General features: G+C 46.0%; 1 protein-coding gene across 1 annotated transcript; it reads left to right on the top strand.

Moving 5' to 3' along the window:
* The first annotated feature begins 483 nt into the window (after window positions 1–483).
* LOC136645005 (sterol 26-hydroxylase, mitochondrial-like) lies at window positions 484–18,719 on the top strand. Its single transcript, XM_066621267.1, has 9 exons — window positions 484–852; window positions 6,110–6,300; window positions 8,425–8,624; window positions 9,125–9,322; window positions 10,384–10,541; window positions 11,240–11,406; window positions 14,556–14,634; window positions 16,475–16,678; window positions 18,588–18,719. The coding sequence occupies exons 1-9, from the start codon at window positions 484–486 to the stop codon at window positions 18,717–18,719; spliced, it is 1,698 nt and encodes a 565-aa protein (XP_066477364.1).
* The last annotated feature ends 556 nt before the right edge of the window (window positions 18,720–19,275 follow it).

Raw genomic sequence — 19,275 nt, 5'->3', positions numbered from 1 at the left:
CCTAGGCTGCAATCCTATCCACACTTCCCTAGGAGTAAGTCCCATTGCCTATCATTGTTAAAAGCAAGTTACTACAGATCTGAAACACATCCCCAAATGCAGTCACATACTCTGGTAGCACCAAGTCTAACATATTAAAAATAAAATATTGAAATGAATGGGGACCCACCTGAAATGGGCTCACGACCCACAGTTTGAGAAACACTGGTCTAAGCTGATAAGACTATGCAGGCAGGTAGACCTGGGCTCTGCATCGGGAAGCTCAGTATACCTAGGCTCCAGCAGTCACCATCTTTCTCACCCCCCCCCTTTTTACCCTTCCCTGGCTCTGTTTTGCCCTCTTCCCTCCCCCTTTGGGAAGGAGCCCCAAAGAATCATTGCGCCCCCTGCTAAAAGTTTTCTCAGTGGCCCTGCCTGGGACTGGTGATTGCCTAGAGGAGAGGTCACCCATGAAACTTAAGTAGGTGCTCTTCAGTCCCAGATATGTCGATATCATCCAAGGAACGGGAGGCTTCCTGGGTGGCTGCTGCCAACTCTACCCCGCCAGGAAGGCGTTACGCTCCCGCTGCCCCCGAGGAGGAGCGTGGAGGCGAGTTCTGCGGGCGGGTTGCCGGCGGAGAGAAGCATCCTTTGTGTTGGAGGGCAGCGATGAGACTGCCTGGTCGCGGGCTCTTGGGGCGAGCTCGGTGGACTTCGCGGCCACCTGCGGGCGGCCAGCGGGGCCAGGCCACCGTGAGCTCCGACGCAGCGCCGAAGTGCAGGACTCTGCAGGACCTGCCTGGCCCGGGGCTCTGGAGCTCTCTCTACTGGCTCCTGTTCAGAGGCTACGTCCTGCACATGCACGAGCTGCAGGTACTCTGCGTTCGAAGCGGGGGCGGGGATGCTGCGGACACTTGCAGGATAAGAACCCGAGCCTAGGCATGTCATGTCTACTCAGAAGTAAGTCCCATTCTAGTCAATGGGGCTTACTCCCAGGTAAGTGCGGATAGGACTGCAGACTTACAGCCCAATCCGATGCATATCTACTTAGAAGTAAATCCCATTCTAGTCAATGGGGCTTACTCCCAGGTAAGTGTGGCTAGGATTGCAGCTTGAGAGCCCAATCCTAGGCATGTCTACTGAGAAGTAAGTGCCATTCTAGTCAATGGGGCTTACTCCCAGGTAAGTCTGGATAGAATTGCAGCCTAAGGGGTGTCATCTAAGGCTTGGCCAATGCTGGGTCCACACTAGGACCCTATTTGGCATTGCTCTTCCTCAACTGTTGAAACCCGCCATTGTAATGGGGTTTCAGCCCCACACTTAGCGGCCTGTGATGCTCCTCCCATGGGCACAGAATAGTTGTAGCGAAATCCTAGATCTGTTTGTTCAGTGCAGTGGGACATGCAGTGCAATCAGTGGCATAGCTAGAAGGGGGTGCAAAACACTAAGTCTTGCAGGGAGCCTCACTGCACGTGCAAGGGGCCCCTCCGCCTCACCATCGGAATACAGTACACCGCCATTTTGCTATCACTGCCTGGAATAGCTCGGAGCGGGACGGGCCCCTTGCATGCTGTGGTGAGGTTCCCTGGAAAACTTAGTATTTTGCACCCCCTTCTAGCTATGCCACTGAGTGCAATCCTGTACATTGAGTTCAATGGGATATACTTCCAAGTAAGCGTGTACAGCAACAATTTTCAACCTTTTTCATCTCATGGCGCATTGACAAGGCGCTAAAATTGTTAAGGTTGGGTTTTTGTTTTTTACAATTGACAAGGTGCACTGCTGATGAGGGGGTCACATCTTCCAATAACTAATAAATGACCCTACCCCAAACTCCTGCGACACACCTGTAGACCATACACAGCACACCAGCATATTGGTTGAAAATTGCTGGTGTACAGGATTGTAGCCCTAGCCCATGGAAAGTGTGGGAATACATTTCAGGGTTTTGTTTTTGTTTTTTTTGTAAATTAAGGCCCAATCCTATCCAACTTTCCAGTGCTGATGCAGTTGTGATGCAGCCCCAAGGTAAGGCAACAAATGTTCCTTTATGTTGAGGAGGCCTGTGTGACTGCCTGCCCACATCAGGAGGCAGCACACACCCCATTGCCATGGCTGCATCAGTGCTGGAGAGTCAGATATCAGTGCTGGAGAGATTGGGCCCTCAGCCCTCTTATTTGTGTGGTCGCACAATAGCAGAGGAGGAGGAAAAATGATCACTGATCAAGTTTCGAGTGGGTGTGAAACAGTTAGAGCCTGATTATTCTCAGGTTGCATATGTTGCCAACTTGTCTTCAGAGAATGCATGGTGGCAACGCTGGTGTCCCTTGTATAAAGGCTGTTGAATACAGGTTTGCTGGGTAACCGTTTCTGCACTAGCTGCCACCTCCCTCAGCAGCAACCCATAATAACAACAGAGACAGCTGTTACTGTGGCATACCTGCTAGGCCTGCTGCTATTTGTCAAACCCTTGAGAAACCACCTGGGGGTTCTCTTCTTGCTCCTTGAAATGAATTCTCTCAGGCAGTGGTCTCCTTGGTTCCACCTCTCCCCTCATCCATAGTAGTGTGTATGTGTCAAATGCTCTTTGCCTGCCTGCATTTGAGAACAATGCTATTACACTTGAGTTTCTAGAGAAAAATAAAGTGGCAACAAATCAGGTCTGAAACACATTTTGGAGGGTTACTCCGAAAACACTCCGAAACATCAAGCACCCTTGGAATGTTTGGTCGAAAGGAAGCATAGAAAAAATGGCAATTCCTAAGGTTTAAAGACTTATTTCCTTTGGCATTTGAGGGGGGAGGTATGTCCCCCTTTTAATTCCCATTGCTGCTTTTATGTTATATTATTATTGTTTATATTTTAGTCTGCTCTTCTATCATTTTTAATTGTTTTAATGGTTTTAGTCTAACTTCTTTATGTAAATGTTTTTATCTTTTATATGTCTAACTTTTATGCCGTACACTACTTTGAGTACCAGAAAAGCGATATTTAATTCCTTTAAATAAATAAATAACTACAACATATACAGCTATTATGAAAGCCCTCCCAACATATACAGCTGTTTCATACAACATATGAAAGCCCTCCCAACACAAAAACATTGGACCCTGTATGGAAGGCAAGCATGGGATACATTTTATTGACTTTCCCCCATAATGCCTGTTCCATTCCTAAAGAACCCACCAGACATTATGGAAGTTGTGGGCTTGGAAATTGGCTCATAGTTCCTTGCTTAGTTCAGAGCCATAAACAGGTTCATCATTGGTATGGTGATGTTTCCACTGTTGAAAACCTCTTCAGATCCAAAATCTTGCTCAACAGATGTTGAAAAATTGGCATGACTAGAGTTCAGGAGTACGTGGGGTTTTGAGTACGTGGGGTATCAAATGGACTAGAGAGCTTGGTTTCCTGGATCTGTAAAGTCTTGCAATCCCTGGAGCTACACCTTCTGGATGCAGTTCATAGGGAACTCTTTTATGCCAGTGGGGTGTACTTAGCAGAACTCCAGACTGGCCTCTGTCTAAAATGACTTCAGTCGTACCAGGGATAAGCAACTTTTCTCTTTTGAGACAGCATGACTATCTGTTATGATGTTATGATGAGATGACTTATGATGAGAATACCTGTCCATTCAGTTGGATGAAGATCTGAATGTAAGCTCAAAAGTTTGCATACTATTAACCTCAAAGAAGTTGGTCTAATATGAGTCATATATGTTTAGCATACAGGTAGATTACCCCTTATCTGGACATCCAAAATTCAGACTATTCCAAAATCTGGACATTTTTGTCCAAGACTTGTTTTCTGTAGTGGAAATGTTAAAAGGTTTTGTGCTCATTCCTGCGTACAGTGCAGGTTCAGGCTGTAAGTTCTGTTCTTGCTCTGTGGTATACAGACATTGTCAAAAAATGTCAAAGAGGCCAGCAGACACCTGTATGGGTAATGGTGAAAAGAGCAAGAGGAAGCATTTCTCATTATATTCATGCAATTATTCCAAAATCCAGACAAGTCCAAAATCCAGTCACTTCCCTGTCTTGAGGAGTTGATAAGGGATAATCAACCTGTATTTTGCTCTAACACAGTGTCAACAAACTTTGACAAGTTTGTGTGGTGGGGGGAGTTAGGATCAAACAGGGGAATGCAATTATTAATGCAACAGAGTAAGGGAACCAGGGAGCTGAGCCAAAGGCCTCAACAGAAAAGGGAATTGTGCATCTAAAAACTATGAAGTACTTTGTAGAATATGGACTGATTGTGCAGCTTGATCTAATACAGTGTTTCTCAGACTTTGAGTTGGGACCCACTAGGTGGGTTGAAAGCCAATTCCAGTTGGATTTCCATTCATCTCAATGTGTAGTTTATTTTTAATCTATTAGACAGTGTTACCATGGTATGTGACTGCATTTGGGGAAATGTTACAGATCTGTACTTTTAACAGGCTACTCTGTATTTGTTTTGAACAATGATAGTCAATGGGGCTTACTCCTGGGTAAGTGTGGATAGGATTGCAGCCTTTGGGATGTTTGGAAAAAGTTTTTAAACAGATCAGCAACTGCTTGAGAGGATTAGGAGGGTTCCTCTTTATTTTAAATACATTTTTAAACATACTTATTGTAAACCTTTAATTAATTGATTTGATTTTGTTATATGGGGGGTGTTAAAAAATTTTCAGTTTGATGATGCCGCTTCCGGCCATGACATCACTTCTAGATTAATGACATCACTTCCAGTGGATCCGAACACTGTCATTCTGAAAAGTGAGTCCTAGTGCTAAAACGTTTGAGAACCACTGATCAATAAGATTGAAGGGGAGAGGGCCTCTTCACAAGCAGAAGGCAGCACTGGTGACATGCAGGGAGGAGAGGAAGAGACACCCAGGTAATTGCATCCAGCCAATTCCATTTTCCACATCAACGGGCATTGGTATTGGCCTGTGGAGAATCAGATACATTTGTGACTGCTTTGAGAATTGCCCCATCATCTTGGGGACTCCAGCTGAACCTTTACATCCCTGGCAGTGATGAGAGACCTATGATGTGAGATCTCTGGAAGGCTACCTGAGGGCTGCTCTGGGACTGGGGCAAGCCCAGAGAAGGAGCCAAAAGATAGGTGGAAGAAGAGGATGGGTGAAGTAACCCCCTCCCCACTGCTGAACTCTGAGGCCTTGCTGTCAGGCCAGCAACCTTCAACAAGTTGAGGGATAGCCAGCACAGAGAAATTATCGCCACAACCTTCAGTGCTTTGAGGGATATCCAGAAGAGGAAGCATCAGATGCTGGAGATGTTAATGAGCCCTCTCTGTCACCCAGCCCCATAAATTTCAAGTTAAGATTCAGGTTCATAAAGTTCATAGTGTATGGTGAAGAGGGTCCCCTGGACCTAATCCCATTTTTCCCATAGGCTCAACAATTCAGTATCCACGAATTCAGTATCCACTAGGTTTTCCAGGAACCTAACCCTAGTGGATAACAAGAACTATTTTCTTAATAATAGGTCCAAAGAGCTGCTTGGGCATGCCCTGTGCAATCTTTGACTTCTTCCTTTTGAATAACAGGTCACCCATGCCATACCACAAACTGCATTTTAAACCCTCCTTACAGCAAAATCCTGTGCCTGTCTGAGTTGAAAGGAACTAAGTCCTAGACGAGCATGTATAGGATTGCAGCTTCAATTTCAATTGGGCTTTGCCATGCAATATTGGGGGGGGGGGCTGGTCTTCAAGTATTTGGTTACACAAGCCCCCAAATTTTCTTTGGCTTCATGAAATATATCATGCTTTCTTTCAGTCTGGGAATTCTGCTAACTAGCTCCAAGCTGTTTCTCCCTCCCACTAATGAAAGGGTATCCTCTTTCAAACACCAGGTGAAAGAGCCTCTAGCAAGCCTGTAACTTTCCTATTAAACTACCTTTTAAGGAAATATCAGCCAATTATTTCTGACTGTTGAGAAGCTATCAGGTCAGCCAGCATTGTAAATTCTGGAACAATAGTACTCTTTACATACAATTTTTAGTGTCTTTTAAGTGTATTTACAAATAAATTGATGATCAATAGTTGCCATTGCAAGAGTTGGTTCAATAAGATTGAACTCCTTCTCCCCCACCCCACCTGACCTGGTTCTTCATTCCAGGCAATACGCAAGAAGAAATATGGACCCATGTGGAAAGACACCATGGATGGAACCCCTTTTGTGAGCATTGCCTGTCCTGAAATTGTGGAGAAGATTATGCGACTGGAGGGGAAGTATCCCATGAGGTGTGACATGGCGATCTGGAGGGAGCACCGGGACCTGCGGGGCCTAGCATATGGCCCTTTGACTGAGTGAGTGGAAAGACAGACAGCCTAGAATGAGTTCAGGATTGTGCTGCTGCTGCCATCTGCTGGCCCAGTGGTGACAGAACCCATTGCTTCTGAGTGAGACTCAAGTGGGAGATCCTGTCTCTGGGATTCATTCTCATGCTGACAGTTCTGGGCATTCCTGGATTGATTGTTGGACTGGATGTTCCAGACAATGAAGGTGACCAGTGGCATAGCTAGGTTATTTGTCACCTGGGGCCCATAAATTTTTGTCATCCCCCATATGACAAAATTAATTTTTCAGTGGGTAAAGTGCCTACCAGGATGGGGAGTGAAATTGGGTGCCAGTCAGAATGGGAGCCCAGGTCTACCTGGCAGGTAGATCTAGGCTCCAAGCCTGGACAGGAGCCCTGGTCTACCTTCCTAGAAGAGGTGACTCCAGAAGGCAGTTAGAATGGGAGCCCAGGTCTACCTAGTAGATAGTACTGGGCTCCAAGACTGGATCAGAGCCCAGGTCTACCTGCCCAGAAAACCTTGGCCACAGAGGCCAAAGGTGAACCAGGAGCCCAGGCTTACCCGCCTGGTTGACCTGGACCCAGGAATTCAGGTAATGCTCATGCCCCCTGCAAACAGAAACACTGGATCAACTCCTGGTGTCACCCCCCCCAACATGTCACCTTGCTAACACCTTATTGGTTCCATGCTGTCATAATAACATCTCATTGGCTTTTTGAACAGTCTCATTGGTCTGTTTTGAGTTAAGAAAACTGTTCTTTTTGTTAACATAAGACAATTACATTTTTGTTTTCTGGGTTTTTTTGCCATAATGTTTGATAAAATGGAGATATTTTTCTCTGGTTTTATTCATTGCGTTCTGCTGTAAATTACACATTGAGTGCTGTATAACATGATGGCATTATTCCTAACAATTGCGATTTTTGCGATTTTGGTCACTAGTGGTGTCACTCCCCCCCCAGGGTGGCACCTGGGGTGAACCACCCTTCTGCCCCTGCTAGCAATGCCACTGAAGGTGACCCTGAACATTTTAATAACTTGGCCTGGTGGGAATGCTATAATCCTTCACGTTCAACTCAGATGGCATTATGTCATCTTCGTGTAGGACAGTGGTTCCCAAATCAGGGATGGAGATCCAAATGGGGGTTGCATGGATACTCCTGAGGAGCCCAGAGGAGTGAACACAGAAAGCAGTGTTCCCTGCAAGTAGAGGTGTTTGTTTTTGTTAAAAATTTAAAAACACAAAACACTGCCATTTTGTGTTTAAAATATCCAAATTAAAAACAAAACAACACATTTTGGTGTTTAAGATATTTTCCAGAAATTAAAAAAGATTGCTTTTCTAGTTAGAAATAATACTGTGGCTGCATCTGCTGACACTACATCACCTATATCAGGTACCTAGTAAACTTTTAAAGCCTCTTGCAGCTTCCTTCTTGGTAGTCTGGAGTTTGTCTTGGCCAAACATTTACTTAGGGTTATGGTCAAAAAAGTTTGGGAAATGCTGACCTAGAGAGACAAGCATATATTAGCAACAAAGAAGTAGAATTGCACAATCCTTCTTTGTTGTTCTGCCTTTAGTTCTGGCAAGTGAGGGTTTGATGTGTGCCCTTCACACATCCACATCTGATGGATACTGTATAATGTGCATTCATTTCTGGTGCAAGAAGAAGCAGACCCCAGGTATAGACATGGTGTAGACCTCTAGACATGTTAATTTATCCAGCTGGGTTATGTTGTACAAATATTCAGCCAATCAATAACAAGTCCTAGCAAAGCTCTACAGAAGGCCTATCCAACCAATCTCATTTCAAATGAGACTTAATCATCATGAATATCCAAGTGTTGGTTTGAGTCCACTCTTTTGTCCTAATTTCACATTTCTATCTGTGTTACCGCTACTTTTGATCAAGAGGATTGCAAAGAGCAGCTTTCAGGTTATTTCAAGAATGCTGTAGTATGGCATTTCTCTGAGCCTGACTATACTAAGCTTTTGCATTTGCAGGTCTGGAAAGTCTTGGAAAGTGGCTCATCAGGCCTGGGGGGGGGGGGAGGGGGGAGAGAAGAGAAGTACCTTTAGCTTCACAGCCTACCTAAGTGGCACCTAAGTGAACTGCCTTTCTCTCTCCACAGGGAAGGGGAACGCTGGTATTGCTTGCGTCAGGTGCTGAACAGGAGAATGCTGAAGCCTTCAGAAGCTGTGTTGTATGCTTCTCCCCTCAATGAGGTTGTGTCTGACCTGATAGTGCACTTGCAGAATGAGAGGGAGAAGAGTCCCTGTGGATTGGTTGTTCAGGATATTACTAACCATCTTTACCGTTTTGCCCTAGAAGGTACTAGCAGAAAGGCAGTGGGGAGGGGGGGGTATGGCAATTGGACTGGATATACTGGATGTATGAACAGTGGCATTTCCAGAGGGGGGTACAGTGCTAAGTTTTGCAGGGCACCTCACCATGTAAGCTGCCCCCCCCATCAGAGCCATTCCAGGTGGCAAGGGCAATGTGGAGGGGACACCTCTCCATTGTTCTCACCACCCGGAATGGCTCCAATGGTGAGGAGTAGGGAATAATGAATAACTAAGGGCACAATCCTAACCCATTTTCCAGCACCGAGGTAAGGTCAATGCAACTCTGAGGTAAGGGAACAAACAGTACCTTACCTTGAGGAGGGCTCTGTGACTGCTCCCCAACTGCAGGTGAGGCACATGCCCCATTGGCATAGCTATGCCAGTGCTGGAAAGTTGGTTAGGATTGCGCCCTAAGAGCCTCTTGGTTTTGTCTTTAAAAGAGTACCTCCTCATTTCTTCTCTTCTATCATGTTCCATCCCTGTCAGGCATTTCCTATATACTCTTTGAGACTCGCATTGGCTGCCTGCAAAAGCAAATACCTGCAAATACCCAGGACTTCATAAATTCTGTTGGCCTCATGTTTAAGAATTTTGTTTTTGTTAACATCTTGCCTAAGTGGACCCGGGGGCTGCTTCCTTTCTGGAACCGCTATCTGGAGAACTGGGACATCATCTTTACTTTTGGTAAGAGAAAGCCATTGCCCACAGATGGGCTTGTGTTGTGAGGGAGGCCCTGCTCTGTATCTTGTCCATTTGTAGTGGTGATGACTTCAGGGCCAGGCTTTCTCTGTACAGAGACCCACTCCAGTGGAAATTTTTCTCTGTTGAGCTCAGTCAACTTTCTCCCTTCCCAACCCACACTTCAAGAAGCTCTGTCACTAAGAAGCAAACCTGGCTAATTGTTTTGAAAGCTGGCTCTTATAATGCTGTACACTGCAGAATTGTCATGGGGGGAATAATGTGTGTTTATTCTGGTCTTTAAGTCATTTCAGGTGCCATGTGAATGTTGCATATAAATATATAGATGGAGGAAGGTAAGGTTGATGATTGAGTGTAGAACTTCTTGTTTTCCCTACACTTTAGGGGTAGTGGTCAAACTCTCCCCTCTGCTATAATTTGGAAAGTCAGGCAGTGGGGGGGGGGGGACGACGACTCTGTATCACGCCTTCAATTACCTATATCCTTAACTTCCCCTACCATGAAGATATGGAGCTGCTATTGGCCCATCCAGCTCTGTGTCTCTTGGAGGTCTTTCCCAGCTCTGACTGGAGATTCTGTGGATTGAACCAGGCACTTTTTGCAGACCATATACTCTTATCACTGAACTGCGCCCCCCCCCCCCCATGTAAAACCATAGCCAAATGAACTGGAGGTAGGACATGGGCCCTGGCAAGCATACTTCTGTCAACTCCACCTTCTGGAGCCATTCTGCAGACAGGCAAAGCTCTGCACTGCATCCACATGTGCTCCGAAAGCTTTCTGAGGTCTCTGGAGCACCCTTAAACAGGACTTCCAGCTTTTGTTGGAAAACCAGCAATACTACTTAACAGTGTTTCGGAGGCCTCAGAAGGCTTTTGAAGTGCCTAGGAATGGCATGCAAGGCTCTGTAGGCTGGGTAAGAATCCCCTGGGAGGAGGTGGTGTGTTGCAGTTGGGCGGCGGGTTGCGATCCTGTGCTCCAGGGAGGCACAGGGGCCAGGTCCGCAACTGCTTTCAAGATATTTTGTGTGATATTTCAATTCCCAGGGAGGAAACTGATTGACAAGCGAGTGGAGGAAATCACAGCTCAGTTGGAAGAAGAGCCTGAAGGTGCATATCTAACCTACCTGCTATCCAGTGGGAAGTTAACCATTGAGGAAGTGTCTGGCAGTGTGGCAGAGTTGCTCATGGCTGGTGTAGACACAGTAGGTTTCTTTTTTTCTTGCAGGACCGAGGCAAAAAATCTGATTCCCAGGGCTTATTTCAGGGACAGTTAAGCTCCCTTGCAGTAGGAACCTTGTTCTGTATTAGCATTGCAAAAATGAGATTGGAAATGAATAAAATACTGTATTTCTCTCATCAATATACTGCTGACCTTGTAGTACATGGTCAAACTTGGAAAACTTGTAGTGGAAAACTTGTAGTGGCCAGTTTTTAATAACTATTTTTTTAAAAAGGGTAGATGAATTTCTGTAAAATAGAATCCTGAGAGCCTGGACGATATAGTGGTACTGGTGTTGAACTTAGTAATAACAACAACAACAACAACAACAACAACAACAACAACAGGTATTTATATATCCTTGGATTGCTCCTTTGACTTTATTCAAGGTGGTTCACACAGGCAGGTTTTCTTGAAACCCCCAAAAAGGTTCTCTTTCAAGAACGATCAACATTCCAGGTGGATCTTTTCATAGTCTACTTGAACATTCAGCATAGGATTGAGCGCCTAGTGAGTTCATAGTAGAAGCAATATTCAGCCAGGAAAGTCCTGCTTTGCAGCTCAGACTCTTAGCCATTGGACTAAACTGTTTCTTGATATTTTCCTTGTTGTGTGCTTTCTGATAAATGGTTCTCTATTACATCTGATTTTCATTTCTGCTTAAATTTCCACTTCTCATAGACATCCAATACATTATCCTGGTCCCTATACCACCTCTCCAAGGACATGGAGATTCAGGATGCTTTATTCCAAGAGGTTGCAGGTGTGGTACCCAAAGACCAGATCCCCAAAGCTGAAGATCTTGCCAAGATGCCCCTGTTGAAGGCAGTCATCAAAGAAACTTTGAGGTAGTTTGCTCTTTCATGTCAGAACTGGAACTGTAAAACACTCATAAAGGGGATGTTTTTAGGAGTGCAGACTGGAACGTGAGTAACACTGGGGACTCTGGAGAGAAACTTTCAGGATAGTAGGGAGAAGAAAGAGCTGAGGAAAAACCATTCAGGTGAAGTGTGTATCCAGTAACCAACATTCCACACTAGGAGATAGGAGGTGAACAACAATGAAAAAGATACAATATCCTAAAGCAATGTCAAGGCACACAAAGGTTCAGCTAGTTATTTTAGTTCAGATGCACGAGAAAGTCAGTTGTTGTCAGAACACTGCAATTTAAATTGCTGGTTTTGACCTTAATCAGGTGAATGCCCTAAATCAGGGGCCTCCAAACCATGGCCTGTGGGCTGGATCCAGCATTATGAAAAAGCCATCTGGGCCCAGCACTTTCCATTCTGCGCCACAGCCACCTTTCTTTGCACTCAGTCAGTGGCATAGCTCATGAACTTGTAACCTGGTGTGAAGCTCAAAATGATGCCCCGGGAGTAATGTCACAACCAGAAGTGACCTTGGCCTGGGCTTTTAAAAAAGTACAAATTGGGAGGAAACCTGCCTCCTCCCCCAGCAGCTCACCACCCAGTTGATCCGCCACCTCCCCCCCATCCAGTGGCATACCTAAGGCATCTATCTGCTACCTGGGATCAAAGATTTTGTAGCCTCCCCATGACAAAATCAAATTTAATTGAGTAAATAAATAAAAAGTGTGCCCCTTATTGGATAGAGACACTGTGCAGGGGTGAAGAGGAATGGTTATTCTCTCCCTGCTAAATATAAGAGGAGCACCACTTGAAAAAGTGCCTCTTTTACAAGTTAGCAGGAGTAGCTGTATTATGATACATGGACATAAGAGCTGATTCATATTAACATATTACTGGTTCCATGCTGTGTCATAATAACATCTCATTGGCTCTCAGAACAATTAGTCTGAGGTTGGTTTTGAGTTAAGAAAATCACCTTTTGTGCCTTAAGGCAGTTGTATTTTTGTTTTCTGGTTAATTGGCCATAACGTTTGATAGAAAACAGAAATCCTAATATGGTTTGTTTAACTGCATTCTGCATTAAATTACCTTTCCAATGATATATAACATGATGGTATTATTTGTACATACCAAGATTTTCACAATTTTGGCCACTAGTGTCAAGCTGCGCTTGTTGCCCCCTTAAAGTTTGTTGCCCGGTGCGACTGCTACTTCCTGCGCCCCCTTAGCTACACCACTGCACCCAGTAGTCTCACAGTCTTTCACCAGGCAGCTGCTTCCAATGCCTGTCACCCCAGATGCTTCTGTGGCCTGATTTCCCAGGGGCAGCAGCTACCCAGCACAAGAATGTGGAATGATTAGGCATAAAGAAAGGTAGCTGTGGTTGTGGAAAAGAAAGCGCTGTGCTGCGCCCAGACAGCTTTTTCATAACTCACTGGGCTGCAGTTTGGAAATAGCCCTAAATCAGTGGTTCTTGAACTTTTAGCACCAGGACCCACTTTTTAGAATGAGAATCTGTCAGGACCCTCCAGAAGTCTTGTCATGACAGGAAGTGACATCATCAAGCAAGAAAATTTTTTAACAATCCTAGGCTGCAATCCTACCCACACTTACCTAGGAGTAAATCCCATTTACTATCATTGTTAAAAGCATATACATAGTAGCCTATTAAAAGTACAGATGTGTAACATTTCCCCAAATTCAGTCATTTACCACAGTAGCATCAAGTCTAATGTATTAAAAATAAAATATTTAAATGAATGGGAACCCACCTGAAATTGGCTTGCAGTCCACCTAGTGGGTCCCAACCCACAGTTTGAGAAACACTGCCCTAAATTATCTTGGACCTGGTTACCCATGTAGACCTGCCAAGTTTCAAGAGCTGCTTCAGAGACTGTATTCACTGTGCCTTTCTCCTAGATCAGGGGTGTCAAATTCATTTCATCCTGGAGCCACATTGGATTCATGGCACCTGCTGAGGGCTGAACTCCAAATGTGGCACCCGGAAGTGACCTGTTTTTTTAAAAAGCTGAGGCTTCTCCCTCACTCTGCTACCTCACCCCACCGCAGACCCCATTCTGCCACCAAGCATCCTCTGCCTCAGTCCATCCCAGACCCCATTCTACCACCAAGCGTCCATGCCTCACCCCACCCCAGACCCAATTCTACCACCAAGCAACCTCCGCCTCCTCCACCCCAGACCCATTCTGCCACCAAGCATCCTCTGCCTCACCCCACCCCAGACCCCATTCTACCACCAAGCAACCTCCGCCTCCTCCACCCCAGACCCATTCTGCCACCAAGCATCCACTGCCTCACCCCACCCCAAACCCCATTCCACCACAAAGCATCCCCTGCCTGCCAGCCAGCCAAGCCTCCCAGTCGCCCCCCACCCCCACCCCACCTACCTGCCACTAGTTAGGGCCAGGGAAGCCACGCACAGCAGCTCCGGCTCCCAGGCCCCTTCTGGCTGCGAATGAAGCCTGGGAGAGCTCTGGCTGCAGCTGGAGGGAGGACTGAAGGCTGGGGATGCCGCGTGTGGGTGCTCCAGCCCTCAGTCGCCCCTTCCAGCTATGGACGAGGCCCGCTTGCAGCTGGAGGGAGGACCAAGGGCTGGGGACACTGCACGCAGCTGCTCCAGCCCTCGGAACTCTCTCTGGTCGCAGAGCTCCTCTCGCGGTTGGAGTGAGCAGGGGTGGGGCAGCCCCAGAACTCCCCCAAAGGTCGGTGGCCATTCAAAATGCTTTTGCAGGCCAGATCTGGCCCGCGGACCTTATCTTTGACACCCCTGTCCTAGATTGTCAGATAAGTGAGCATAAGAGACAAGGCCATCTCAGTGATAGCATGAATCTGAAAAACCTCTCAGTAGAAATCAAGCTGGTTCCTCCATTATTGACTTTCAGACACAGATTTAAAATGTTTCTGTTTCAACAGGTTTCTAACGTGTGATTAGCCTTGACACAAATAAGCCTTGACACAAGTCTTGTCACAAATAAGATTTCCAAATAGCAGAGAAACATCTTTAAGATGCTTGGAGCCTTTGGGAGATCAAAAGCACAAGTCTATTAGGTGAAGAACTTAACAGCCTTAAGGAATTGGTTGTTCTCCCTGCCTATCTCTTGTTTTAGGCTATATCCTGTGGTGCCTTTGAACTCTCGAGTGGCAATGGAGGATGTCATCCTAGAGGGTTACCATTTTCCCAAAGGGGTAAGCCAGCATTCTTTGTTTGGATGGAAGGACATACTCGCTCTGAACAGCTTCCAAATCTTACTCCTGATCAAGAAAATCTGACCAGCCCAGCCAGCCCTTGGTTGGCAAATTCTGTGAATAATTTGTTAGCATATGGAGATAGAGGTTTATCTGTTTTTTTAAGATTTCAAAATGTGGGGGAAATCAGGAGTCTGAGGAAATGGGAGGGTCTTTGACTAGTTTTGTAGTATCTTTCCCATTGGGTGAGAAGTTGTGGCAGGCAGGATTTGGCCATTTGTAAAATGAGAATAGTGGCGATATTTCACAAATCTGATGGGTAAAACAAAGACTGGTGGATAAAACAAAATGAAAACAGGTATGATAACCTGTGCATTCATCTTCTGTAACTGCTGCTGTGATAGTTATTATTATTATTTGCTTTACAAAGAATTAGAAAGTGGGTCCCTACCCCAAGGGCTTGCAGTCTAAAACCAATGCAAAGGATAGTGAGGAAAGGACAGGTGAATATACAATTATTTTACAGAATTTTCTGGTAATACAGTATCCTGGATTCTAGTAGCTCCAAAATGTAAGTTAAGTGATGAGGAAGTACCTTTGCTGTTTGGGGTTATGCTGCTACTCCTGAGGTAACAATAAAGAAATTCTCTACTACCAGAGACTTCTATTATTTGGGGTGTCTTGTGCTACATGTATATAAACTTTTAGGATCTCACATCATGGGGATGTACCCTAAGAATAATGCCCATAACTGAGATGATTTTATATAACACATGCTATGCATCAATAGAAACAGGTAGCCAGATTTTGCAATTTAAAAAAATCTACAATCCTAAGCATATCTACATAACTACCAAACTGTTCCAGCTTATCTAACTGTAAAATATGTGAGAAGAGAACTGGTGTGATAAAGGAGAACAGGACAGGGCTCTTGGGATCAAAAATATGCAATGTCTGCAGAATAGAAAGCTACACAAACAGCGCAATCCTATTTTGTGCTGGAACAGGCAGACCAGGAGGCCTGCGCTGTATCCAGAGCAAGATAGGTGCCCAAAGTGGCTCATCCGGAGGTGAAGGGAAACTCTTCCCCTTACCCCCAGATAAGCCACTGCAGCCCCAAAGGGTCTCCTCAGATTTGTGCCATTTCCAGAGGTAGCATAAGTTGGAGGAAAGTGGCTTGCAGCCGCTTCACACAGTTCGGGAATGGGAGTTGGGATCCGGCATAACTGTCAGGTCCCAGCCCTGCCTCCCACTCCCTGCTCGCCCACCCCTAGGGCGGCCCTCTGTTCACCCTCCCCCTACCCCAGTCTGCCTCCCCCCTGCTTCCCCCCTGCCCTCCCCTGAGCCTTGCATTGGCCAAAGTCAGCAGACGCAAGGCTCCTCTGTGAAGTCGGTACGGAGGCTGAATTCAGCGTCTGCGGGCTGGCACGCGTCCCTGCGCCGGCCCAGCCAACTTCTGAGGAGGCACAAACGTGCCTTGTGGCACATTTGCAACCCTCCTGAGCCAGTGAAAGGGACTTGTGCTGGCCTGAGTGCCTTAGGATTGCGCCCAAAGATGTGCAGAGTATAAAAGTTTTATAATGGAGCCTCATATAGACATTTAGCTGGTTGCTTTTTCCAACAACTTTCTCCACAACCATAAGAGCTAGAAACTTGATACTTTTAAAAAATAAAATGTTTTTTTAAAGAGATATTCAGGATTCTATGCAATAGATGTCACCAAATTTGGTGCTGGGTTTTGAAAGCCATAGGCATGCAGATTTCTGTAGTTGCTCATCCTTTGGATGTAATCTGGCTGATGGGTTGCCTTGCTCTACATGCTGATTTATTCTATTCCTAGACAGTGTTTGCCTTCTGTCACTTTGCCCTGTCTCGTGAGGAGACCAACTTTCTAGAGCCTAACAAGTTTGTGCCACAACGCTGGTTTCGAAAAGAACGTGCCTCAACCCATCACCCCTTCAGCTCCATCCCCTTTGGCTATGGTGTCCGTGGCTGTGTGGGGCACCGCATTGCTGAACTCGAGATGCATCTTGCTCTTGCCAGGGTATGTAATCCAAAATGGGAAATTTTGCTACAAGTTCAGTTCACCTTATCTATCAAGCTGCAAAGAAAGTTGCTAGCACAGTGCTTCCCAAACATTTTAGCATCAGGACCCACTTTTAAAAACAACGATCTACCAGTGTTGGGAACTCATGTGAGGTGACTCCGACTCGAGTTATGAAAATGTGTGATTTTGAGTGACTCAGCAACTCATGAGTTGCTTGTGTGGAAGACTCTAGAAAAGACTTGAGTCAGAGCCCCCCTAACTCAGCACTCATCCTCATGCATGCTGACTTGAGTCTGCCTGTGTCTGGGTGTGCTTGCTTACTGTTTTTGCCATGTGGAAAACTTCATGGGGCAAGCATTCCAACGGTGAGAAGCAAGGAGTTCCAACAAGGAGGCAATGAATTGGGTGGGAGTGGGGAGGCAGGAGTGAGCTCTTTCCCCCCATCTCTGATAGGAAGGAAGGAACCAATTATCATTGGACAAGTTATGGGCATTCTGATATTTTCATTGGCTGAGGGAGAGCAGGAGTCCAAGGGGTTTCCTTCCCGTATCTATGAGGTCACTTAGGGATCAAGGCTGCTCAAGCAAGCAAGAGGACAATGCAGAGACAATTAGAGGGCTGTTAGTCTCCATGACAATCCCCTAGAGCAAGCTGCAGCCAACGTTTTATTCTCCTCCTGAGAAAAAAAGCCAGCCAGGTCTCAAGGCTTCTATTTAAATCGTGCAAGCCTTGTTCTCTTTAGCAAACCCTTCTGCACCTTGTTCCATTTTGCAAATGTTTGGCAGAGGTCTGGTTTGTAAAACACCAAGATGTCATTCTCATTCCATTTGAAACAGAGTCCAAAGCTACAATTTAGTGCGCCATTTCTTAAGAATAACATCCATGGAAAACAATGGCTCTACTTCAAAGTAAATTGGGCTGCAACTATGTGTAGTTATTTGCTCACACTCATTCCTTGTTGCTTGTCTCTCCACTGTGAATTGAATTGCACACTCCCAGTTATGTGTTACATGTTGTATGTAATATATAGAGCCTCTGGCTTAACACACCAGGTATCTTGATGAAGGATTTGATTAATGGTTCTACTGGCATGTTGTTTACAGTGCATTTACTCTGATAGTGTTTACAAAAAGGTTGTGAAGTCCAAAATTTTAAAGCTAATAAATACATATGTATCCTATGATTTCTTACTATATTTTTATTGGTGACTGTAAAGTTCTTAGGTAACAATTACTGGTAGGTTATTTTTCAGGATCCGTGGCACGCGGCTGCGGTGGCACCGAAAATGGCTGCCGCCACATCCATTGTGCCCATAGCAGCCACGGACAGCACCTCGGGAGAAGGGGACTTTTGTCCCCTTCTCCTGGTAAGGGAAATAGCCCCCTCAATGGGGCTACTCGTTTCACTGCCGACCAAAAGATTAGTGGTGAGGGAAGACTGTTCGTGTAGGATGCCGAGTCCCTCATGAATGCTCTGGATCTGGTGGAGCAGAGCTCCACCAGACCCACCGCCCTCCACCCCCGCTCCCTCCCCCTGGCACACCTCTTCCCCACCCTCTCCCCGCCTCCCCCCTCCCCAGAACGCCTCCTCCCCGCCTCCCCCCACCCCTGCTTACCTTACCGCGGCTTGGCGGTCCATGTGACTGCAGAATGGTGGAGGCCAGGCAACTGCCTGGTGCTAGCCCAGTGCCGGCCAGCGCTGAACTAGCATGGGCACTTGCCCAGCAGTAAGCTAGCGCGTCGAGCCCAGGATTTGGCTCTCAAGCATTGCAGTAGCCCCTTGTGGTGCAGCATTCTGCTTTGAGTGTTACAAACATCTTGAATTTCTAGAGACTGTTTCACAGGGGCCTCTTCTATCTTGGAATTCTGTTATTGTTTTCAAAGCTGACTCTGTCCTCTTTCTACAGATCATACAGAAATATGAAATAAGACCTGATCCTCAAGGAGGTGAAGTGAAACCCTTGGCCCGTATACTCTTGGTGCCTGACAGACCCATCAATCTACAGTTCCTGATCAGGATGCTGCCAGATTCCAGCTGATTTGGACCAGAACTCTGTGGCCAACTCAGGCAAAAGCATTTTCAGGATGGAACTAAGGAGCAAATAAACATTTCAGAAAGTAGAGTCATTGGCTGAGTTGTATTCAGGCTCTTAGTCCACCAGAATAATAAAGTGATCCCATGGTAGGCACTTGAACCACTTAAGATTCTATTTCACATAACTCGTATTCTGTATATGGTAAACTCAGATCTGAGGCTGAGGAGGATAGAAAGAACTCTACAAGACTGACCCAGTATCAAAAGTTTTGTGCTGACATTGTGCAGTGATGATCCTGGCCTGTGTGCCACCCAGGGACAGATAGCAAAATTCCACCCCACCCCCCCACACTGGGGAAAATGCTGCCCCTTGGTTGCCTCGGGGGGGGCATTTGTGGTGTGAGGTTTCCCCCTCTTTTCCACCCAAAACCTTGGTAATACCAAATGCCTTGTGAGGAGGAGAAAAGAGACTAGCAAGTGAACACCATCATTGCTGCTTTCATCTGCTGCTGCCTATTTGAAAGTCTTAGAATATGCTCTTGCTACCTCACAGTGGCCAT

The sequence above is a fragment of the Tiliqua scincoides genome, chromosome 1 (genome assembly GCF_035046505.1).
Source record: "Tiliqua scincoides isolate rTilSci1 chromosome 1, rTilSci1.hap2, whole genome shotgun sequence".
Taxonomy (NCBI): Eukaryota; Metazoa; Chordata; class Lepidosauria; order Squamata; family Scincidae; genus Tiliqua; species Tiliqua scincoides.
Note: the sequence above shows the minus strand (reverse complement) of the source record. Positions and strands in the feature narration are given on the sequence as shown.